The 23,809-nt window shown below is 39.9% G+C and overlaps 1 protein-coding gene across 3 annotated transcripts in view; it reads left to right on the top strand.

The window, feature by feature from the left end:
• Positions 1–23,809, top strand: part of ASAP1 (ArfGAP with SH3 domain, ankyrin repeat and PH domain 1) — a 366,160-nt gene that overhangs the window by 214,524 nt on the left and 127,827 nt on the right. For all 3 annotated transcript variants that reach the window (XM_064384600.1, XM_064384599.1, XM_064384601.1), the window contains 4 exons: positions 4,650–4,724; positions 5,857–5,906; positions 13,530–13,659; positions 14,996–15,081. In XM_064384600.1, coding sequence (XP_064240670.1) covers positions 4,650–4,724; positions 5,857–5,906; positions 13,530–13,659; positions 14,996–15,081 — 341 coding nt within the window. The remainder of the gene's footprint in view (positions 1–4,649; positions 4,725–5,856; positions 5,907–13,529; positions 13,660–14,995; positions 15,082–23,809) is intronic.

Below are 23,809 nucleotides of genomic sequence, written 5' to 3'. Positions count from 1 at the left end.
TTGGGAAACCTTCCTCGTGTATAAAATTAGTTGGTGTTCAGGGAGAGTGAAGAGGTAGGATGACTGAGAATTTTAGGAAGCCTAAGATGAAAACAATAGTAAAGGGTTAGGGAAAAGTTAAGAGCAAAAAGGGGAAGGCCTTCCTATTCCCCGCCCCTCTTTGCTCCCACGTTACCTTATTCATAATTAGCATCCCATAGCATTTAAAAAATAAACATATATTCAACACTTCCTACATGTCAGGTAGTAAGCTAGCACATTATTGTTTTTTTGTTTGTTTGTTTTTTGAGATGAAGTCTCACATTGTCGCCAGGCTGTAGTGTAGTAAGGCTGGAGACTGTAGTGGCGCTATCTCGGCTTACTGCAACCTCCACTGCCTGGGTTCAAGCAATTCTCCTGCTTCAGCCTTCCAAGTAGCTGGGACTACAGGCATGTGCCACCACGCCTCTTGTGTTTTAATAGAGATGGGGTTTTATAATAGAGATTGTGTTTTAATAGGATGGTCTCAATCTCTTGACCTCATGATCCACTCACTTGGGCCTCCCAGATCACGCTGGGATTACCATGAGCCACTGTACCCAGCCATACTTTTTACACATATTAAGTAATTCCATCCTCACGATAGCTGTTGCAATAGGTCATAATATTCCACTTTACAGATGTGGTTAAGAGAGTCATGCACAAAGCACTTCCAAGTCAGCTTGGTCCTTCTCACACCACTCTCTCCCTCTACCACTAACACATAATAGCATAATGTAGTAGAGTTGGCTGTGTAGTGACTGCCTCTGTTCCTGGAATATGAGCTCTCACAAGTAGGAATAGTGCTTATTCATCTTTGCCTATCAAGCTTCCAGTATAGTGTATGACACAGAGTAGATATTTGATTATTGATGGGTGGGTGGATGGACAGACTGACAATTGAGTATACTTTTGTGTGAGTAAAATACTTGTGTGAGGGGACCCACAAATCTTTCCAGCTATAATCTGGTCCTGTAGGTCTCTGTATTCTTGGGTTCTGTGCTACTAATAGGGTTTCCTTGAAGACAGGTACTTAAAAACTCTTCTCAGTCCTTGTTTTGGTTACTCCTTTCATACCTGACTCTGCCTCCCTTGGTTCCCCACTACCATTCTCTGCAGCTGGGTAGCATCTTCATCTCCTTTGTAGATATCTCTTTGTACCATCTTAAAATCAAGGAGACTCAGGCAACTGCTGCAGAGCAGTGAAAAAAAAAATCTATTTCCTGATTGTAGATTGCACTTCCTAAACATCTTATCTTGTCAGTGGAATCTAGGCATAAAGGATGTAGCTATTAACAGAAAAGTCAAGGTGTTCCTGTCCTCACCGACCTTATGTACTAGTGAGGGAGACAGAATACACAAGCTGGAGGCATCACATTACCTGACTTCAGATTATACTCCTAAGCTGTAGTGATCAAACCAGCATAATGCTGGCCTAAAAACAGATGCATAAATCAGTGGACCCAAATAGAGAACCCAGAGATAAATTCACATACTCAGAGTCAAATTATTTTTGACCAAGGCACCAAGAACATACACTGAAGAGGCAAAATACCCTCTTCAATAAATGGTGCTGGGAAAATTGGATATCCTTATGTAGAAGAATAAAACTAGACCCTCTCACTGTATACAAAAATCAAATCCAAATGGAGTATAGACTTTAAGACAAACTATGAGCCTACGAGAAGAAAACTTGGGGGAAAACTCTCCAGGACATTGCTCTGAGGAAAGATGTCTTGAAAAAGACCTCAAAAGCCCAGACAACCAAAGAAAAATGAGCAAATGCAAATGGGATCACATGAAGCTAAAAAGCTTCTGCACCACAAAGGAAACAACCAACAAGTGAAGAGACAGCCTGTGCTGTCAATCACATTGGTGTCCCTGTTCGGGCACCAGCTGTGGTGAGTGTCACATCGGTGGTCTGCTGTTTGGTCACCAGCTGTGGTGAGTGTCACAGTCTTGTCTCCGCACACCAGGGTGCAGCCGTGGCATTGATCTCACACAGGGCACCAGCTGTGGTGTTGGTCACATCGGTGTCCCTGCTTGAGCACCAGCTGTGATGGGTATAATGTCGGGGTCACCACCTGAGACATTGATCCCCGCCTGCAGAGGTCTGTCCTGCATACCCTGACTCAACAATGGATCAATAAAATGCACTCACACACACCAGAATACAGTGAATCTGAGTGGGCTAGGGATGGTTGTCAGCTGCTTTCAGAGGGCGATTGCAGCTAACTGACCACCACTTACTGCTCCTTCTCACATTTATTCAGTATAGATTTAATAACAGAGGTTCTAAGTCAACAGGCCGTGTATAATTAACATGGTTAAAAAAGTGATTTTATGAATGATAAAAGGTCTTTGTTCTAGGGCCCAAAGTAAACACTGTTAACAGGTAATTCCCCTTTGACCTCCCCCTGAGAGGGCCATCTAGCACAAAGCTTACATGAGCAAACAAATTAGAGTAGGGACAAAGGAATGTGGGGTAAACGGATTTAACTGAGGAAGCTTTTATTATCCTAATCTTTTACCCTGTGACTTAAAGTTCTAACGTAATAAACTGGCTGCCTTCAGCCCATTCCATTAAAACCTTTCAGCCTTCGAAAAGGTTTGAGACTATAATCTTCTAACTTTCCATAATATTTTGCCAGCCACCCCAAGTGAATCCCAACAACAACCCACAGAATAGGAAGGAGAAAATCTTTGCAGATTACCCATCTGGCAAGGGATTAATAACCAGAATATATCAGGAGCTCAAATAACTCATAGGAAAAAAAATTCAGTTTCAAAATGGGCAAAAGATCTGAAGAGTTATTTCTCAAAACAAGACCTACAGATGGCCAACAGGTTTATTTTAAAAATGCTCAACATCACCAATCATCAGAGGAATACAAATTGAAACTTCAGTGAGATATGTCATGCCAGTTAAAATGGCTTTTATAAAAAAGACAGTAATGGCTGCTAGCAAAGATGTGGAGAAAGAGGAACCTTCATACACTGTTGGTGGGAATGTAAATTACTACAACCACTATAGAGAACAGTCTAGAGGCTCCTCAGAAAACTAAAAAGCGAACTATTATGCATATGATCCAGTAATCCCACTGCTTGGTGTATACCCAAAAGAAAAGAAATTAGTATATCAGCAAAACAGCAAGATAACCTGTTCTTTCATGTTCATCAGAGCACTATTCACAATAGCCAAGATACGGAATCAACCTAAGCGTCAACAGTTGAGTAGATAAAGAAAACATAGTACATACATGCAATGGAATATTATTCAGCCATTAAAAAAAAGGACAGAATCATGCCACTTGTCACAAAGTAGATCCAACTGGAGGACATTATGTTAGGTGAAATAAGCCAAGTATAGAAAGACAAATATCGCATGTTCTCTCTCATGTGGGAGCTAAAAAAAAAAAATTGATCTCACCGAGATGGAGAATAGAATGATGATTACCAGAGGCCAGTAGGGAGGAGGGAATAAAGAGGGATTGGTTATTAGGTACAGAAATACAGTTAGATAGAAGTAATTTAATCTGGTGTTAGGTAGCACAGCAGGGTGACTGTAGTTAATGATTTTTATTATATATTTCAAAATAACTGGAGTGGAATTGAAATGTTCTAACACAAAGAAATATAAATGCTTGAGGTGATGGAAACCGCAATTACCCTGATTTGATCATTATACATTGTATGCTCATATCAGATTTCATATGTACTTTATAAATTGCATACAACTATTATGTATTATGTATGCATAAAAACTAAAAATTAAAAGATAAATCTAATCAAAAAATAAAACCCAAACACAGTGATTTCAGATAATGATATATGCTATTAAAAAATGTGAAAAGGAAATGAGAAAAGCCCTCCTTACTCAGACAGAAGCAGTTAAAGAAAATACACAGTAAGATTTACGCTACAATTTTGGCAGAGGTGTTAATGGAAGTGCTAAAATGATTTGAGGAATTATTTGTACACATATGTGTGTACTATAGTATACTGTTTAAGAGCACAGGCTCTGGAGCTACTGCCTAAATTCAGTATCTGTCTGTCTGCCTCCCTCCCTCCCTCCCTCCCTTCCTCCCTTCCTTCCTTCCTTTTTTGACATAGTCTCTCGCTCAAGCTAGAGTGCAGTGGCACAATCTGAGCTCATTGCAACCTCTGCCTCCCATGTTTACGTTATTCTCCTGCCTCAGCCTCCCAAGTAGCTGGGACTACAGGTGCACACCACCACGCCTGGCTAATTTTTCTATTTTTAGCAGAGACGGGGCCTCCCCATGTTGGCCAGGCTGGTCTCTAACTCCTGACCTCAAGTGATCCACCTGCCTCAACCTCCCAAAGTGCTAGGATTACAGGAATGAGCCACTGTGCCCAGTCTATACTGCCTAAATTCAAATCTTAGCCCCACTCCATGGTTCTGCACAAGTGACTCCATCTTTGTCCTTCAGCTGCAAAGTGGTGATAATTATGTTGCCTAACCTACAGAGGGGACATGCAGGTTCAATGAAATAATGCATGGAAATTCAACAGAGCCTGGTGTGTGAAAAATGCTGTCAATAGTAGCTGGTTTTATTGTTCATGTGGACTTTATTTTTTAACCGTCTCCCATCTTCCCTTTGGTTTTTCAGCTCCAGGGTCTGAGCCACAATGTGATCTTCACCTTGGATTCCTTGTTAAAAGGAGACCTAAAGGGAGTCAAAGGAGTAAGTGTTCAGAAATTTGATTTTCACTTTAACTTGAAAGGATTGATTTTTTTTCTCTTTTAAGATCATAGTAGTACTTGTATTTGAAAGACTCTTTGAACATTTTTAGCATTAAAAATGCTCTTGGAAAATGATCATTGGAAAAAATGTGCCACTTCACATAATGGTATTGACAGAGGAATGAGATTAGGCACTTTTTTTTTTTTTTTTTTTTTTTTTGAGACGGAGTTTCGCTCTTGTTACCCAGGCTGGAGTGCAATGGCACGATCTCGGCTCACCGCAACCTCCGCCTCCTGGGTTCAGGCAATTCTCCTGCCTCAGCCTCCTGAGTAGCTGGGATTACAGGCATGCACCACCATGCCCAGCTAATTTTTTGTATTAGTAGAGATGGAGTTTCACCATGTTGACCAGGATGGTCTCGATCTCTTGACCTCGTGATCCACCCGTCTCGGCCTCCCAAAGTGCTAGGATTACAGGCTTGAGCCACCGCACCCGGCCGAGATTAGGCACTTTTAAGAAGATTGGGAAGGTCCTCCGTGGGTGGCAGAGAGAAGCTAAGCCCGAGTCTTGGCTTCCACAGTGTGACCACTGGGAACCCAGCCTCTCTGTACCTCGGGTTCCTGCTTCATCAGCATGACCAGGGCACTCATGCTTCTTTCCTCTCTTAGTCTTCTTGTATGTAATATGTGGTGTGATGTTGGCCGGGCACAGTGGTCATGCCTATAATCTGAGCACTTTGGGAGACCATGGTGGGCAGATGGCTTGAGCCCAGGAGTTCGAGACCAGCCTGGGCAACATAACGAGACCCCCATCTCTACGAAAAATGTATGATAATTAATTATCCAGGGGTGGTGGTGAGTGCCTGTAGTTGTAGCTACTCAGGAAGCTGAGGTGAGAAGATCGATTGAGCCTGGGAGTTCAAGGCTACAGTGAGCTGTGATTGCGCCACTGCATTCCATTCTAGGCAACAGTGAGATCCTGTCAATAAATAAATAAAGGTGTAATGTACCTGAAAGTGAAGTTCCCAGTGTCCTGTAAAGGAAGCAGTTCTTGCTGAGATACTATTTCAAAAATATTTATTCATTTTCAGCAAAAGTAGATGCAATTTTAATTTTATTTTCTCTTTTCTAAGGATCTCAAGAAGCCATTTGACAAAGCCTGGAAAGATTATGAGACAAAGTTGTAAGTGGTTTTTTGTTTAATTTGTTTGTTTTTAAATATTGTTGTGAATTTTGAAAAAAAAAAAAAAAAACTGGAAAAAGGACAGCCTTAACTAATAATTTCTCAACAAAAACCTGTTTCGTATATCCTCTAGTATATCCTTAGTAGGGCTAAGAGTTTGGGTGCACTGATCTAAAGTGGTTGCATCTCCTGTGCTATTTGTCTAAAGGGAGAGGTACTTTTACTATCATTTATTTTGGCATTTATGGCTGCTGACACTATCTATCAAGTTATAGGGCTATGACTCTCATTATAGATAGCATGTAACTATGGACCATTTATGTTTCCATATAGTATAACAGTTGGAAAATAGTAAAAGTGACAACTAATACTTGTGGTATCTTCATGCCTGCCAGGACCTGCACTAAGCGTTTTTTTGCATGTGTAAACCTGTTCCCTCACAGGAACCTATCTGTACAACTTTACTCTCTGTATAGATACATCAGGGAAAATGAAGCCTAGAGAGGCTAAAGGGCTCGTGAAGGCTAGACAGCTAGTTAACTGTCCAGCTGCCATTCACTCCAGGTCTGAGCACAGAGCCTCAGCATAGCATGGGCACTGAGGTCAGACCACCAACCTTGTGGAGTTTTTTTTTTTTTTTTTTTTTGAGACGGAGTTTCGCTCTTGTTACCCAGGCTGGAGTGCAATGGCGCGATCTCGGCTCACCGCAACCTCTGCCTCCTGGGTTCAGGCAATTCTCCTGCCTCAGCCTCCTAAGTAGCTGGGATTACAGGCACGTGCCACCATGCCCAGCTAATTTTTTGTATTTTTAGTAGAGACGGGGTTTCACCATGTTGACTGGGATGGTCTCGATCTCTTGACCTCGTGATCCACCCGCCTCGGCCTCCCAAAGTGCTGGGATTACAGGCGTGAGCCACCGCGCCCGGCCCTCGTGGAGTTCTTGTAAGGGATTAGGGCAATAAGCACTTTGTAAGGTGCTTGGCCCATCTTTATACTGTGTGTATCATAGCACGTTCCTTTATTATTATTACTCTGAGAATTTTATAACACCAAGCCGGAAGGTGGGATGGGAGGAGATACGTATTTTTAAAGCTTTTAATAAAAGTCTTGGCTATAAACTTGGACAACTGTAAACGTAAGAGAATAAAACATTTCTGTAGGCAGCAATAGCAGCAGGATAAAAACAAGCAAAAGAAAAACAAATTCAGCATTAAATATGTTTTTCCCAAACTATTATTGTAATTGCTTATGTTATAAGGGCATTGTTAGGGACTTGCTGTCTTAGGAATATTTCTGTGCATTGACAGTTCTAAATGCAGTAGAGAACAAAAAGGTTCTTAAAAGGGTCAACTGATAAATGAATGCTGTGGGCTATGATCTTTATGTATGAAAGTGGCTCATGAATATTCACACTTTTAAGCTAAGTACTGCCCCTGCCCAGAGGCAACCGTGCATGAACTTGGAATGGAATGGAATTAAGTACTTAGAAAATAGGAGGACAGTCGAGTGCAGTGGCGTGTGCCTGTAGTCCCAGTGACTCGGGAGGCTGAGGTGGGACGATCGCTTGAGCCCAGGAGTTCTGGACTGTAGTGCGCTATGCCAATCGGGTGTCCACAGTAAGTTTGGCATCAATATGGTGACCTCCTGGGAGCAGGGGACCACCAGGTTGCCTAAGGAGGGGTGAACTGTCCCAGGTCGGAAACAGAGCAGGTCAAAACTCCCGTGCTGATCAGTGGTGGGATCGCGCCTGTGAATAGCCACTGCACTCCAGCCTGGGCAACATAGCGAGACTCCGTCTCTTAAAAAAAAAAAAAGAAAAGAAAAGAAAATGGGAGGACAAAGGGGGAAAAAAACCTTGCTCTACACTTGTAGAGTATGTATTCTTTGTGGGACATAGGAACAACAAAACATGATTATATGTGCTTTGTCAACTAAAGTACTACCAGTACTACCAGTATTAGGTGGTACAACTGTATATTTTTTAAATCTCTGTTGGCTGAAGACCTAGAAGTACCTGGTGGTTAGTATTATAAGTGACTTAGAATATAAAGCATTCTAAGATGGCACAGGTGCTCTTCCTTGTACTTCTCACTCAGCATAAGAACATGTCTGGCTGTACGTTTTTCTTTTTTTTCTCTTTTTTTTTTTTTTTTTTTGAGACGGAGTTTCACTCTTGTTGCCCAGGCTGGAGTGCAGTGATGCCATCTTGGCTCACTGCAGCCTCTGCCTCCTGGGTTCAAGTGATTCTCCTGCCTCAGCCTCCCAAGTAGCTGGGATTACAGGTGCCTGCCACTAACACCCAGCAAATTCTTTGTATTTTTAGTGGAGATGGGGTTCTACCATGTTGGCCAGGCTGATCTCGAACTCCTGGCCTCAGGTGATTCACCTACCTCAGCCTACCAAAGTGCTGGGATTACAGGCGTGAGCCACCGTGTCCAACCTGGCTGTTCATTTTTCTGTACTGTCCTCTACAATCTAAATTTGGTGAGGACTGCAACCATATTATTCTTATATATGGTGTTATTCTACCAGTGCTTACTGACTCATAGTTTATTTCATTGAAGAAATAAAAAAATTATTCAGACCTGGAAATGTGTAACAGGAATAGCAAGTTGAGTGGGTCATGAATTTAAGAACTTATGAAGGCAGGTTTTTTATTTGTTTGCTTAGTAAATCCCTGTCAATAATTTTCCTAAGATAGCTTTGTTGCTGTAGTGGTTCAGGAAGGAAAGAAAACAAGCATTTGTCTCTTTGATGTACTGGGACTCATGCAGTTACAAGTTACAGAAAGAAAAGTGACTTCCACACAAAAGTTCATTTATTAGTTTTGATAATGGAGAAGGCTGGATGTTTTCTGTGGTCTTCCATTTAGAACTCTGGAGGCAGTGAAGTTTGTAATAATTTAGATCATAGACCTAGGAACCATTACCAGTTTTGTGACCTTGAGCCAAAATAAAATACTTAATATTTTTTATGATGCTTACTTGTAAAATAATATAAAAATTACCTACTTCTCAGAGTTTTTGTGAGGACAAGATAAGGTAATGTATTGAAGCAGTTGTCACAGTGTTTAGCATGGGGAAGTCACACAATAAATCATTTCTAAGTTTTTTAAGAATCAAATTTCATTTGGTCAAAAGGATAAATGTACATAAAATAAAACTCCAGATAGTACTTTTGCTAGTTAAGACTTACTCTTATACAGCATAGAATGGAAACCCCAAATAACAGTGGCTTCAACGTAGAGTTTATCATAGAATAGAGCATTCTAGGATGGACCAGGTACCCTTTGTAGCACTTCTCATTTATCTATATTGTCCTCCACAGTCTAAACTCGGTGAATTAATGCTGCACCTAATGTTAGAGGGTTCTTTACAAATGATGACAGGGAAAATCTTAAGTAGGCAACAAATGTGCCTCTAATGGAAACCCAGCGGTCCTCTGCCTGCCCCTCCTGATCCTGCTAGTCCCTCCCCTTTTTTCTTTTTCTTTTTTTTTTTTTTGAGATGGAGTAGGCTGGAGTGCAATGACACATTCTCGGCTCACTGCAACCTCCTTCTCCTAGGTTCAAGCAATTCTTCATTCTCAGCCTCTCAAGTAGCTGGGATTACAGACATGTGCCACCACGTCCAGCTAATTTTTTGTATTTTTGGTAGAGATGGAGTTTCACCATGTTGGCCAGGATAGTCTCGATTTCTTGACCTCGTGATCAACCCGCCTCAGCCTCCCAAAATGCTGGGATTACAGGCCTGAGCCACCACGCCCAGCCTCCTCCCCTTTTTTAAACTCTTTTATCTGCTTCTTGGCTTACCTACATGTTCCTCAGTATTCTCTTGCTCTTTCTAGCTTTGGCTGTGATTTATCACTCTGGTAGATGAGGATTACATTCCCTTGCACAGACACCCCATCATTTTTGTACCCTCGTTCATCCATTATGGTTAATAGAACAATTTTTGATTAAACTTGTTTCAGTGTTTACATTTTTATAGGTGTAAGCATTCATTGCTAATCTGAATGGTAGAATAGGATTGAATTTCCATTCTTAGATCTAGTACAGTTGTTTGCTTTTTCTCAATGACATATTTGCCTCATTTTTTCATTTGCTGAGTTCTATATGAATCTTCTGTGAATTTTTTTTTTTTTTGGAGACAGAGTCTCACTCTTTTGCCAGGCTGGAGTGCGGTGGCACAATCTCGGCTCACTGCAACCTCTGTCTCCCGGATTCAAGCTATTCCCCTGCCTCAGCCTCCTGAGTAGCTAGGACTACAGGTGCACACCACCACACCCGGCTAATTTTTTGTATTTTAGTAGAGACGGGGTTTCACCATGGCCAGAATGGTCTCAATCTGTTGACCTCATGATCCACCTGCCTTGGCCTCTCAAAGTGCTAGGATTACAGGCGTGAGCCACTGCGCCCAGCCGTCTGTGAATTTTTATCATCTGCTCCAGCAGATGTCAGATACCTGTCAATATTTCTGTTTACAAAGTACATTATGTCTTTTATTATAATTATGTATCTCTGAGTATTAAATTGTGTCAGTTCCTTCTGTTCTTTTCTTGGAGACATCCCTTTTAGATCAGCAGTACAGTTGCCATCCTGAGATGGCCTTTGACTCTCTTTAGTTTTAAATCTACTTCCTTTCTCTTGTATAGTTCCAATTTTGCTGGCCCATTACTTCAGTAGTTTTCAGAGAACAGCTCTAAAGGAGGAAAAGATTTCAGGTTTTGTATTTCCAAAATTATCTTCATTCTGCCACCACAAAAAGTGAGAGTTTGGCCACATAGAAAATACTGATTTTATAATAACTTTCAGGCGCAGTGGTTCATGCCTGTGATCTCAGCAATTTGGGAAACCAAGGCAGGCAAATCACTTGAGGTTGGAAGTTTGAGAACAGCCTGGCCAACATGGTGAAACCCTGTCTCTACTAAAAAATACAAAAATGAGCCGGGTATGTTGGCAGGCACCTGTAGTCCCAGCTACTCAGGAGGCTGAGGCAGGAGAATTGCCTGAACCCAGGAGGCAGAGGTTGCAGTGAGCTGAGATCGGACCACTGCACTCAGCCTGGGTGAAAGATCAAGACTGTCTCTAAAACAATAATAATAAACATTTTATCTCAAATTGTTGAAGGCATTGTTCCATTGTTGAAGGCAGGTATTGTTTGCTTAGTTGAAGCACATGTTGAAGGCATCGTTCCATTGTTTTCTACTTTCCAGTGTTGCTAATAAAAAAAATCTGATACCAATCTGATTCCCATTTATTTGTATGTGATATGTGGTTTTTGTTTGTTTCTTTTATTTTCGGTTAGAAAATGTAAAGTCTTGTCTCTATAAAAGGTTTTATGAAGAGTCTTCATGTGCCATGGTATCTGTATTCTGTTTGTGATTTTTCTGTTTACAAGTTTTCATTCATCATTCCTGGAAACTTCTTGTAATTCCTCCTGTTTTTTCTTTTTTTCCTCTTTCTGGAATTTTCATCATATAATATTTGACTTCCTAGACTTACAATTTTCTTCTCTTTTCTGTTCTATTTGTATGATATTTTAGGTTATTTTTTTAAGTGTTTTTTCCCCACAGTTTCAGTTAGCTTTTTTATTTTGGCTGTCATTTTAAATTTCTATAAGCTCTTTTGCTCAAATGGGTTTATAGTTTCTATTTCTTGTTTCATAGGTGCAATATTTTAGCTGAAGATTTAATGACATCTTATAAAATGTTTATCTGCTTCCTTATTGCCTCTGGTTCCTTCCCAATCCTCCCTTTTGTTATTAATACTTTGCTTACTCTCACTTTCATTTTGGAGATGTATAATCTTTGGGTGCATTCATATTTTAGAGCAAGGTACTCAAAGACTAAAAGCTCATATACATCATTAGAGATCCACTTTCTGCAAGAAAGCAGAAAGTCTTTTTAGGTTTCAAGTTTTAGGATGTAATGGCAGCTCTTTCATTAGGGGTATTCCAAATGTCAGTGTCTGAGGTTTGTCTCAGAGCCTTGCAGTTCTTTCAGCCTCCTGCCTAGTAATCTCAGCACTTTGGGAATCACATATGGTGGCATTTTAGAAGCTATGTAAGCAAGGGAGGCAGGGAACCCTATAGTTTGAGGTGCTCTCCTTCTCTCTTCAACTTTGCTCTTCCAAATACTTATTGAATTCTAACATCCTTTTTTGTCTTCATTTCTTCTTGTCTTTGGGAGATTATCCGGTTTTATGCCTTTACTCTCATCTTAGTGGAATCACTGGAGGAAGAAGAAATAAAGACATGTATGTTTAAGTCACCATGGTAAATTGAAAGGCTTGTAATTAGGTTATGCCTGTCCCTCCATATTTCTTCTCTTCCCACCCACATCAGTGGAGAGAGAGCTGAGATTTATTCTCTTTCTGTTAAAATCCCTGTTATCATGCCTCTTTGACTGCCAAGGTGGCGTGATTAAAGAGTTTCTTAAATATAATAGCATTAGGGTATTAGAGTCAATCCCAACTGGGTTTATAAGTAGATTTTACATTGGGTTGATGGGTGGATTTTCCACTGTGTGTATGTATATAGGTAAGGATGTTGGCTTTCTTTGGGGTTTGCTTTCCCCTACCACCAGCATAACTTAAAGAAGACTTGAAGGTTAAATCAGTTAATCTTTGCATTCACAACTAGAAATCTAGAAATTACAGGTTGTTTCTGAAATTAGAAGTCCATTTTCAGGTTAATGGATTTTTGGAAAGCAGGCTATAATCATTGGTATTATTACCAGAGTATAAGTATCAGAGCCAAGCATAGCATTGGATACTATAGGTTTAATATAGGCCTTTCTTCATCACCTGGTTTTCCCTAACCCACCCCACCCCCCCCCCCCACACACACACAGAAGAACATTTTCATAGGATTCCAAGTTATGTGTTGGGATTTCTTCTGAATTTTTTACAGTCCAGTAACAAGTGGTTGACTGATTAAAATATGTTCTTGGAAGGGGGAAATAGCTCAAGTTTAGAGGATATTGGAAATTATCTTTGACTAAATTTTGTGCATAACCACAAAGATCCATTATATACTTTAATTATTTTGAAATAATTGAAGTCTTGTAAGCTGTTGATATTCAAGGAAAGCCTTATGTCTCCCAACTTTCAGATTCTTTTTTATTATAAAGTACTTTACCAAAGAGTAGGTAAACTATCAGAATTTCTTTGTGCCTACCAAAATGTAAGAGAATTTATATGAAGCTATCATGTGTAAGATCAAAGTAAAAATGTAAGAAGCTTCCCATATGAAAATCCATACAGTATGTGTGTTCTTTTTGAACATAGGCTTTTACTTCTGATTGATTCTACCAACTTAAGAATTCTTGCTTCTTAACTTTAGGAATTAATAATCAGTGGCTTTTGCTAAAGGGAAGACATGAGTGTGATTTGTTTTTAGTAGACTTCTTTCTTGAGCAGAAGACACCGAGAGTTCCCATATGCTCCCTCCCCACACACTGCTTCCCCCGTTATCACTGACTCTCACCAGAGTGGTACATTTGATACAGTTGATGAACCTACATAGACACATCATCACCTCATTCCATAGTTTGTATTAGGGTCTACTGTTGGTGTTGTACATGAGCGTATTTTTTTTTAAATGACATTGGCTTTAATTACAGTACAAAAATTGAGAAAGAGAAAAGAGAGCATGCAAAACAACATGGGATGATCCGCACAGAGATAACAGGAGCAGAGATTGCAGAAGAAATGGAGAAGGAAAGGCGCCTCTTCCAGCTCCAAATGTGTGAAGTAAGAATGGACTTTTCCATCATTTGCCTAGAATTATAACAACTGTAATTTTTCCTGCTAGTCAGCAGTCTTTATGCTTAAAGGCAGACTGTGTTTGATTATTAGAGAGGGAACTGTTTCTTAAGGATTCTAATCTCCATTTTTCTCCAAGCTTTTTGGGAACCTGCCATTGCACTGTTATCTCATATTTTGAGCCTTGGTCCTATGGGGCTCTTTAAGCCAAAACAGGATTCTTTGGTGAGAACCTTAATGTTGCTTGTGAGTGGTTGTGGAAGGAAGACATTGGTGAGAGGTAACACTGGTGAATATTGTTTTATTGGTATATATTTAGAGCATGTTTTTATTTAACCATATGTCAAGTTTGAATGAAAACTCAAATGAAGGTGTCATTAAGAAAGTCACAAAAAATGCAACAAAAAGCATGCTGCCTTAAACTTAGAGCAGTGGCTCTCAAACTGAATTCCAGTTGAACACGAACATTTCTTGACCTATAAACCCACCTGTTCAGACATTGCTGTTGAGTAAGAGATTTTTTTTTTTTTTAAGACAGAATCTCGCTCTGTCGCCAGGCTGGAGTGCAGTGGCATGATCTTGGCTCACTGCAACCTCTGCCTCTTGGGTTCAAGCAATTCTCATGCTTCAGCCTCCCTTCACCTCCCCTCCCCTCCCCTCCCCTCCTCTGCCCTTCTCCTCCCCTCCCTTTCTCTCCCCTCCTCTGCCCTTCCCCTCCCTCCCTCCCCTCCCACCTCTTTTTTTTCTCTCTTTCTCTCTTTCTGTTTCATAACCCTTTGGCTACTTGGATTTGTGTGCTCATGAACCTTTTCACACCATAAAAGAAGTAAGCAAGCAGCAAACAATGTCAGTAGAAAATCTTGACCAGTAGTGTTTAGTTACCTGAGTAAATTAATAATGGTATATTTTTTCATTTTTGAGTAGCAAAAATTCTTTCTGATTCACCTCTTTTTCCTCAAGTTTTAATATCTTATGGTATATTCTTTGATGAGAATGCTATTCTACTTACTTTCTGCAAAAAACAATCCATTTTTCAGATTTTTGACCATATGAACTATATGTTTGAGATCCATTGCACCAAGGGGAAATAATAATTCTAGAATGTCTTGGCTGTGTTTCATTTCTGCTTGTCGGATAAACTAATCATAAAAGAATTTACAAAATGCTAACTCTCTAGCCAGTTTGTTTTGTACACTTTGTGACTGTGCCAATCAGCATTCTCTAAACTGTCTAAAGGACACCAAGGCTTGGTAACTTGTGCAGATTCAGGGTGAAGAGCCCTATCTGGAATTAACAAACATAAAATCCTGTTTTATTTCCACAGTATCTCATTAAAGTTAATGAAATCAAGACCAAAAAGGGTGTGGATCTGCTGCAGAATCTTATAAAGTATTACCATGCACAGTGCAAGTGAGTAGAATATTGCAAGCATTATTATTAGCCCAATTATTGCCCCCTGTACTTTATTTGTCCTAATCCTGTTTCTTTTCTTCATCTCATGACTAAATACTGTGATATGATGACGTTTTTCAGCTAAATAGATAAGAAATAGTGTCTTCCATCTTCAGTATCTTATACAAATCAGTAGCTCAAATTAGGGCTTAAAAATACTGTCTTCCTTTCAAGAAGGCAAATACTTATAAATATTTCTCCCTAACTTTGACCGCCTGTGGAGCTCTTATTACAGATGCATGATCCCATGCCAGTTCTGATGACCCTCTTCCCTGCCTCTCTTACGTGGCATTTTGCCTATTACTGCATTATTTACACCATGTATTTCCACCTGGAGTCTTCAGTTTTGTTTTGTTCCATCTAAATTAAATGAATTTAAATAGTTTGGGCATTAAGAATACTTTGCTTTTATACATGGATTCCTATATAATTGGTGTTATATTTTGAGAGAGATTCATTGTTCTACTGTGGCACCATGTTTACCTGTATTGCAGGGCTACCTTTTTATTATGTTCATGAGTCTATGATGCCACATTTGCCTGCTTACTTCGTTTACTTATTGGGTTAACTTTCATGGATTTTCTGGTAGAGTTTGTGTGTGAAAATGTGCCAGTTACTATTAGTAAAGTCTGTATTAGTTTCTGGAAGTTACACAGAAAATAATCCAAGGACCTTCCAGAAGTGGTATGGACAGCTTTCATAAGCATAATAATATAAAGGTTAATGTTATTATAATATAAAGGTTAATAGATTAAATACTCTCCAAAAAGTTAGATTAACAGTTTCCTTTGGTCTTTCTTATTCTTTCAATAATGTTATATTTAGAAAGATACCTGTATTCAACTAAAACATTTAAGGAGGTCAGCATTAATATTATAGAAAAAGCACAAAGCTTGAGTTATTCAAATTAGATGAGTCCACATTTTGACTTTGCAGCTAGGTAACTATATTCTTAATCAGGTACTTCACCAAATCTCGTATACTCATCTGTCAAATTGAGTTATGGTTCTGTAGCACCCTAAGGTTTTTGTAAGGCTGTAAAAAGTACAAATGAGAATGCATATGGAGTGCTTAGCCTAGTGCCTGCAACCTTGTATGTGTTGACAGCCGTGATGATTCTAAGTGATATTTTAAATTATGTATTTATATGTTTTATTGTCTAGAATGTTTCTCTTCAGGAAAACCTTTTTGGTGATCAAATGGTTGTTTACAAAAATTTGATGGCGTTAAGTTTTTTTTCTCTTTTCAAAGTAAATTGTACCTTACAAAGATGTCTTTCAAAAATAAAAATAATATATTGAAGTAGAAACAGTTTTTACCTTCTTAAGATTAAGTTTGTTTGCTCAAGACCTAACTAGCTTACTTTTGACTTCAGTGTGGTTGGGCAGTTATGAAACTTTGTTTTGGTGGTCCCTTATTTTAGTATTGGGTGGAATTTCTCATCTTTCATCAAATTTAGTTTTCCTGGAAACATTGAATTCCTTTGAAAATTTTAAAGAAATAAGGGAATCTCTCAGACTCCTAAATTCTACAATACTTTGGCAACAAAACTGATTTTACCTGACTTTAGAAATCTATTTTCATCTTAAATTCTCTAAGTCTATAAAGAAGAACTTGGCCTACACAAACAAGTTTTTCAAAATAAAAGATGCTTTATAAACTATACATGTATTAGCCTTCGCTAATAAAGGTGATTCAAACTTGTGTAGCTAATGCATCCTCCCTTTATTCTTTGCTTTTTCTCTTTCCACAAATATTTTTTAGTCTTTTACCAAAAATCAAGAGACTGTGCCCAGTTCTGGGATAGAGATAAATCAAGACTTCTCCCCTCAGGAGCTAATTGTTAGGTATAAGAAGTAAGTCAGATCCATTATTAATCATAATGGGGCTAGTACCATGGAGCATCAAGAGGAAGAGGGACAGCTGGGTGTGTTGGCTCACAACTGTAATTCCAGCACTTTGGGAGGCAGAGGCAGGTGGATTACTAGAGGTCAGGAATTCGAGACCAACCTGACCAACATGGCAAAACCCTATCTCTACTAAAAATACAAAATTATCCGGATGTGGTGACGCATGCCTATAATTCCAGCTACTTGGGAGGCTGAGGCAGGAGAATCACTTGAATCTGGGAAATGGAGATTGCAGTGAGCCGAGATAGTACCATTGCACTCCAGCCTGGACAACAAGAGCAAAACTCTGTCTCAAAAAAAAAAAAAGGAAGAGAGACTCCTGATACCAGGAGGACTGAGGAGAAGGTGCTAGCACCTTGAAGGAGGTGGTGGGACTTGTCATTGAACTTGGAGGATGGCTAGAATTTGGTTGCCAGATTGCAATCTGGTAGAAGAATGTCCCCTAGGTCACAGAGAGATCATCAGAAGAAAACCGTACACAGTAAAAACCTTGTAGGGAGAGAGGTGTTCTAAGTCATCAAGCAGTAAAACCTTATTATAAGGGGATTCAACTAAAAGTGGCTCCATGGTTGAACCCCAAGAACTCTGTCACAGTAAGAAGCCAGGGTAGTTTTCTTTATTCTTTTCTACTTCAGTCAGTTTCTTAAAACTCTGAATAAATATATTGTGTGGACCTGTTAGGCATTCTCTACTTAGGTGTTTTTTTTTTGTTTTGTTTTTAAGATTTCTCAGTACTTACTTCAGTTCCCAAAGTGACTTTCAGCACAAAGTCAGCTGGTACTCAACAGTGAATTTGCCCTCACAATAATAGTCATGGCACTTCAGTGTGGATGAAGCTACTACAATGGAAAAATAAATAAAGGGAGCAGAAAAGAAGGGCTTTTAACTTTATATTTCAGCTCACTCACACTAATTACTGCTCATTTTCAGACATAAACATTCTCAGTTACATACTGCTTTCAAAAGAGACATATCCTCCTGTCCACCTGCTTCTTTTACCAACTCACAAGTGTCATTATGACCTGCGGAGTCAAGAGCATTTACATTGTTTTATTATCTGTCATTTTACAGGTAGTAATAATAATAACTAACATTTACTGAGAGCTTATTTTCTAGGCCGACTTATATAGACTCTACTTCTAAAAGTTCTTGCATTTGTTTTCTCATTTAATATTCCCAACACTCAAGAAATTTTAGCTCAGAAAGGATCAGTATTTTGCTCAAAGTCACGTTCATTGATTTAATAAATGCTTAGTAAACATGTCAAAGCAGACAACGTAAGCACAGGAACCTAAAGAAAATATAAATTGGGCTTCAAAATTAAAAACTTTTGTTCATGGAAGTATATTATCAAGAAAGTAAAAGATAACCCACAGAATAGGAGAAAATATTTACACAACATTTTTCTGATAAGAGTCGGATATCCATAATATATAAAGAACTCAGCGACAGTCCAGATGTGCTGGCTCACACCTATAAACCTAGCAGTTTAGGAAACCGAGGTAGGAGGATCACTTGAGCCCAGGAGTTCGGGACCAGCCTGGGTAACACAGGGAGACTCTTGTCTCTACAAAAAAAATTTAAAAATTACCCAAGTGTGGTGGCATGCGCCTATATTCCCAACTACCTGGGAGGCCGAGGTGAGAGGATCGCCTGAGCCCAGGAGATCAAGGCTGCAGTGAGCCATAATGACACCACTGCACTCTAGCCTGGGCAATAGTACAAGACTCTTTATATTAAAAAAATTATACACACACACACAGAGAAAAACACATGAAAAGGTGCTCAACGTCATTAGTCCTTGGTAAGTACAAATCAAAACTTCAGTGAAATAGCACTTCATATCCACGGGGATTGTTGTAATTTAAAAAAAAAAAGTCTTGGTGAGGATGTGGAAAGATTGCAACCTATGCATTGCCAGTAGGAATGTAAATGATGCAACTTCTTTGGAAAACAGTTTGGGAACTTCTCAGAAAGTTAAAGATAAAATTAGCATATGATCCTGCAGTTCCTCTCCTAGTTGTATACCAAAAAGAACAGAAAGCAGGTATTTAAACAAACACTGGTACATGAATATTTATAGCAGCATTATTTACAACAGCCAAAACACCGAAACACCCAAATAATCATCAGCCGATAAAAGATTAAACAAAATGTGGTATATCAAAATGGAGCATAGTTCAGCCACAGTGCTGAATGTGAATGAAATATTGATACATGTTACAATATGGGTGAGCATTTAAAACATTAATGCTAAGTGAAAGAAGCCAGACACAAAAGATTGCGTGTGTTCACTAACCCAGCAGCTCTCTAAATACCTTAATTTAGAGGATTTTATAGAGGTCCTATGACATAGGCATGATTGATTAAATCACTGGCTGTTGGTGATTGGCCCAATCTCCAGCCTCTCTGCCCTTCCCAGAGGTGGGAGAAGAGGTGGGGCTGGAAGTTCTGCATCTAGTTGCCTGGTTGGTTCTGTAGTGAGACTAAAAAGAGATTCCGTTAATTGTGTATAATAGGGAGGTAACTGGTAAAGACCAAATACTCAGTAACATATTAGCTGCCATTACTGTTACTTATCTTCTGAAGATCTCGTTATGTTACAGTAACTTATAGAGAAAATGGCTAAAAGATAAATGAGATGTCCTGGAGGTAATTTTCCCTTCTATTTGGAAGATTTATGTGTTACATGTAGTGATAGGTAATCAGAACTCACACACATGCTTCACTTTCCAGTTAACAACACTTTTATATGTAGTAGCTCATCTGACGCTCCTTGAAACTAGAAAATGTTTACATTTGGAGATGAGCATGCTATTATTCAGACAGAGTAAATAACCTTCCCAGGTTATTTACATATAGTAAGGTTTAGAGCCAAAATATAAAATACAATATAGTTTTGACTCCTAAGCCCTTGCTTTTTTTTTTTTTTTTTTCTCCTGGATTTAGAATCTCACTCTCTCACCCAATGCTGGAGTGCAGTGGTACGATCACAGCTCACTGCAGCCTTAACCTCCTGGGTGCAAGCAATCCTCCCACCCCAGCCTCCCAAGTAGTTGGGACTACAGGCATGTACCATAACACCTGGCTAATTTTTGTGTTTTTTATAGAGATGGGGCTTCAACCATGTTGCCTGAGCTGGTCTCAAACTCCTGGCTCAAGCAGTCCTCCTGCCTCGGCCTCCCAAAGTACTAGGATTACAGGCGTGAGCCACGTGTGCAGTAGCCCTTGCACGTCCACTGAACTAGGACCAGCTAAAACAGAAGAGAGAAAAGAGGAACAGAGAAGCCATTGCCCTCTGTGAAATGTTGTGGCAGGTGTCCACCTGTGATGGCTGTCTACCTTGTCCACAGCTGGAACTATGACCCTCAAGGAGAGAATGAAACACAGAGGGACAGTGCAGATGACAGCATGTCACCCTTTGCTTTGTGTCACTAATACATTGCTAATGACTACCATGGTTATTTTGTTCTTCTCCTGCAACTTGTCCTCCTTTCCTGCTCTATTTCTTATCAAAACTGGAACTCGGCCCTATAATGACTTTCTGCAAGGGGTTCACATCCTAATTGTTCATCCCAGACAAAATGTTGAGTCTTTAATTTTGTTTTAAAGAGTAATACAGTATATTCTTGAGAAACAAAATTAGAAACTCAAGGAAAAATAACAAAAACCTATAATCTCCTCACTTAGGTGATTACTGAATTCACGTATCTGGCTTGTTTTGTTTACAAAAATGGGATCATGCTACAGATTAAAGCAATCATTACACTGATTTTTCTTAGTCTCTGGGTATGTAATAGTCTGAATAATTGAAGCTGAAGGAAAGTAAATTTGTTTGGAATCTTTCTTCAGCCTTATAGTTAACAGGAATTTTCACTTTTATCAATGCCATTTCAAACTAAAACAGTTCCCTCTTTTTCCCTAAAATTTATAATGTGTTCTTCAGTATTTCTTTTGTGCTCTTCAAATATTTGCTTTTTTTTTTTTTTGAGACAGAGTCTTGCTTTCATCGCCAGGCGCCAGGCTGGAGTGCAGTGGCGCGATCTTGGCTCACTGCAGCCTCCGCCTCCTGGGTTCAAGCAGTTCTCCTGCCTCAGCCTCCTGAGTAGCTGAGACTACAGGTGCACGTCACCGCGCCCAGCTCATTGTTTTGTATTTTTAGTAGAGACGGGGTTTCACCATGTTGGCCAGGACGGTCTCGATCTCTTGACCTTGTGTTCCACCTGCCTTGGCCTCCCAAAGTGCTGGGATTACAGGCGTGAGCCACCGCGCCCGGCCTGCTTATTCTTTATCTAGAGTGGTGTTGTCCAGTGGAACTTTCTGCCATGGTGGAAATGTTCATATTATTTACCATCTGCATGGTACCCACTGGCCACACATGGCTATTGAGCACTCGAAATATGGCTTGTGATACTTCAGGAGCAGAATTTTTTATTTAATTTTTAATAGCTTTGTGTGACTAGTGGCTACCATATTGGCAGATCTAGAGCATTCTCATTGAAACTCACCTTTTAAAAAAAATTGGGGAGAGATTTGATTTGTGTTCTATTCTTTTCTTAAAATTTTTGTTTCAATAGTGTCTGGTATACAAGTGGTTTTTGGTTGCATGGATAAGTTCTTCAGTGGTGATTTCTGAGATCTTGGTGCACCTGTCTCCCAAGCAAAACTCACATATTTTTAAGCATAATGATTAAATTCCCTTTATGTTTAAAGTGAAAATGAAATACCTTTTCAAAAATATCTGCCAGGAATCTGTATCCCACTACAAAGGAAATAACTCCTTATATGATAAAGTTGTGCAGCTCCAGGGAAGGGAATCATTTTCTGAGCACATGCTAACTGCCCCACACTTTGCTGGCTGATTTCATATGTCCTATCTGTATTGTTTGCCCATTTACATGTATTTTTTGCCCATTTACACTTGAGCAAACTGAGGCCAAGATAAGTTAAATGACTTGCCAGAACACAGATTCCTAGTCATTATCATCTGACCCCAAAGCAATTGCTTTTTCAGTCGTAAGAAGTCCTGACAACATCCATCTTAAATTTAAGTGCTCTGCCTTCAAAACTTCGCTCCAGAAATTACTTAAATGCAGTATCACAGACCAAAACTGATTTTGCTATGATTACCTTTGTACCCATACAAAGCCATTGCTCAGTGAAGCCAATGCTTTGACTATCAGGTCTAGAGAATACTGCTTATGGGGAAGCAACTGAGCTGAGTTTTTATAAAAGAGAATTTGGCAGGTTGATATGGTTTGGCTCTGTGTCCCCACCCAGATCTCATCTTGAATTGTAATCTCCATAATCTCCATGGGTCAAGGCGGGGACCAGCTGGAGGTAACTGAGTCATGGGGGTGATTTCCCCCATGCTGTTCTCTTGATAATGAGTGAATCTCACAAGACCTGATGGTTACATAAATGTCTGACATTTCCCCTGCTGGCACTCATTCTTTCTCCTGCCACTCTGTGAAGAGTTGCCTTCTGCCATGATTGTAAGTTTCATCAGGCCTCCCCAGCCATGTGGAACTGTGAGTCAATTAAACCTGTTTTCTTTATAAGTTACCCAGTCTCAGGTGTTTCTTCATAGCAGCATGAGAATGGACTACTACGCAGGTATAGAGGGGAAGGGCATTCCAGGCAGAGGGAATAGCATATGCAGAGGCTGAGTGGGGAAAGATGGGTTGAAAAGGAACGAGCAACTAGAAATAATGTAGCATGGCTAGACCTTGGAGTTTTTAAGGGAAAATGGTAAGAGATAAAATTTAGAAGCTATTCAAGGGTCAGAACATAAACTTTTAAGATTCTGTACTGAGAAGTTTAACTTGCATCACTATAGGCAGTGCAAAAAAACCAAATGCTAGAAAATGAGAGTTTAGTCCAGATGTGGTGGTGACTCACACCTGTAATCTCAGCACTCTGGGAGGCCAAGGCGGGCAGATTACTTGAGTCCAGGAATTCAAGACAGCCTGGGCAACGTGGCAAAACCTCATCTTTACAAAAAATATAAAAATTTAGCCAGGCATAGTGGGGTGCACCTGTAGTCCCAGCTACTCAGAAGGCTGAGGTGGAGGGATCACTTGACCCCAGAAAGTTAAGACTGCACTGAGCCACTGCAATCAAGTATGGGTGACAGAGTGAGACCCTGTCCGAGAGAGAGAGAGAGAGAGAGAGAGAGAGAGAGAGAGAGAGAGAGATATTGATTTACTGTGTTCATGTGTTTTTCAGTTAAATGGTTAACCAAAAGGCCCTTTTCCCTCTCATCCCTGTTGTTTAAAAACTTTATTAAGCTCAAAATATGTCTATTAAGATATGCCTTATGCTGGGTGTGGTGGCTCACACCTGTAATCCCAGCATTTTGGGAGGCCAGAGTGGGTGGATCACTTGAGATCAGGAGTTTGAAAGCAGCCTGATCAACTTGGTGAACCCACCGCCCCCGCCCCCACCCCCGTCTCTACTGAAAACATGAAAATTAACCTGGTGTGGTAGCAGGCACCTGTAGTCCCAGCTGCCTTGGGAGGCAGAGGTTTCAGTGAGCCAAGATTGCGCCACTACACTCCAGCCTAGGTGACAGAGTAAGACTCCATCTCAGAATAAAAAAAAAAAAGATACAACTTAAAATGTCTTGATATTGTTTCATTTAGTCTCCTTTGTGTTGGGCCAACTGTGATAGGGAGTTGAGACAGTCCTCATGCTCCAGGTCCTCATTGTGGGGAGACAGCAAAACAGATAGTATCTTGAGAAATAATCTGCTGTGGGGGCATGGTTAGAGAAGC

This window comes from Aotus nancymaae, unplaced genomic scaffold, assembly GCF_030222135.1.
Source record: "Aotus nancymaae isolate 86718 unplaced genomic scaffold, 86718_ANA_hifiasm-v0.15.2.pri h1tg000036l, whole genome shotgun sequence".
In the NCBI taxonomy this organism is placed as follows: domain Eukaryota; kingdom Metazoa; phylum Chordata; class Mammalia; order Primates; family Aotidae; genus Aotus; species Aotus nancymaae.
Note: the sequence above shows the minus strand (reverse complement) of the source record. Positions and strands in the feature narration are given on the sequence as shown.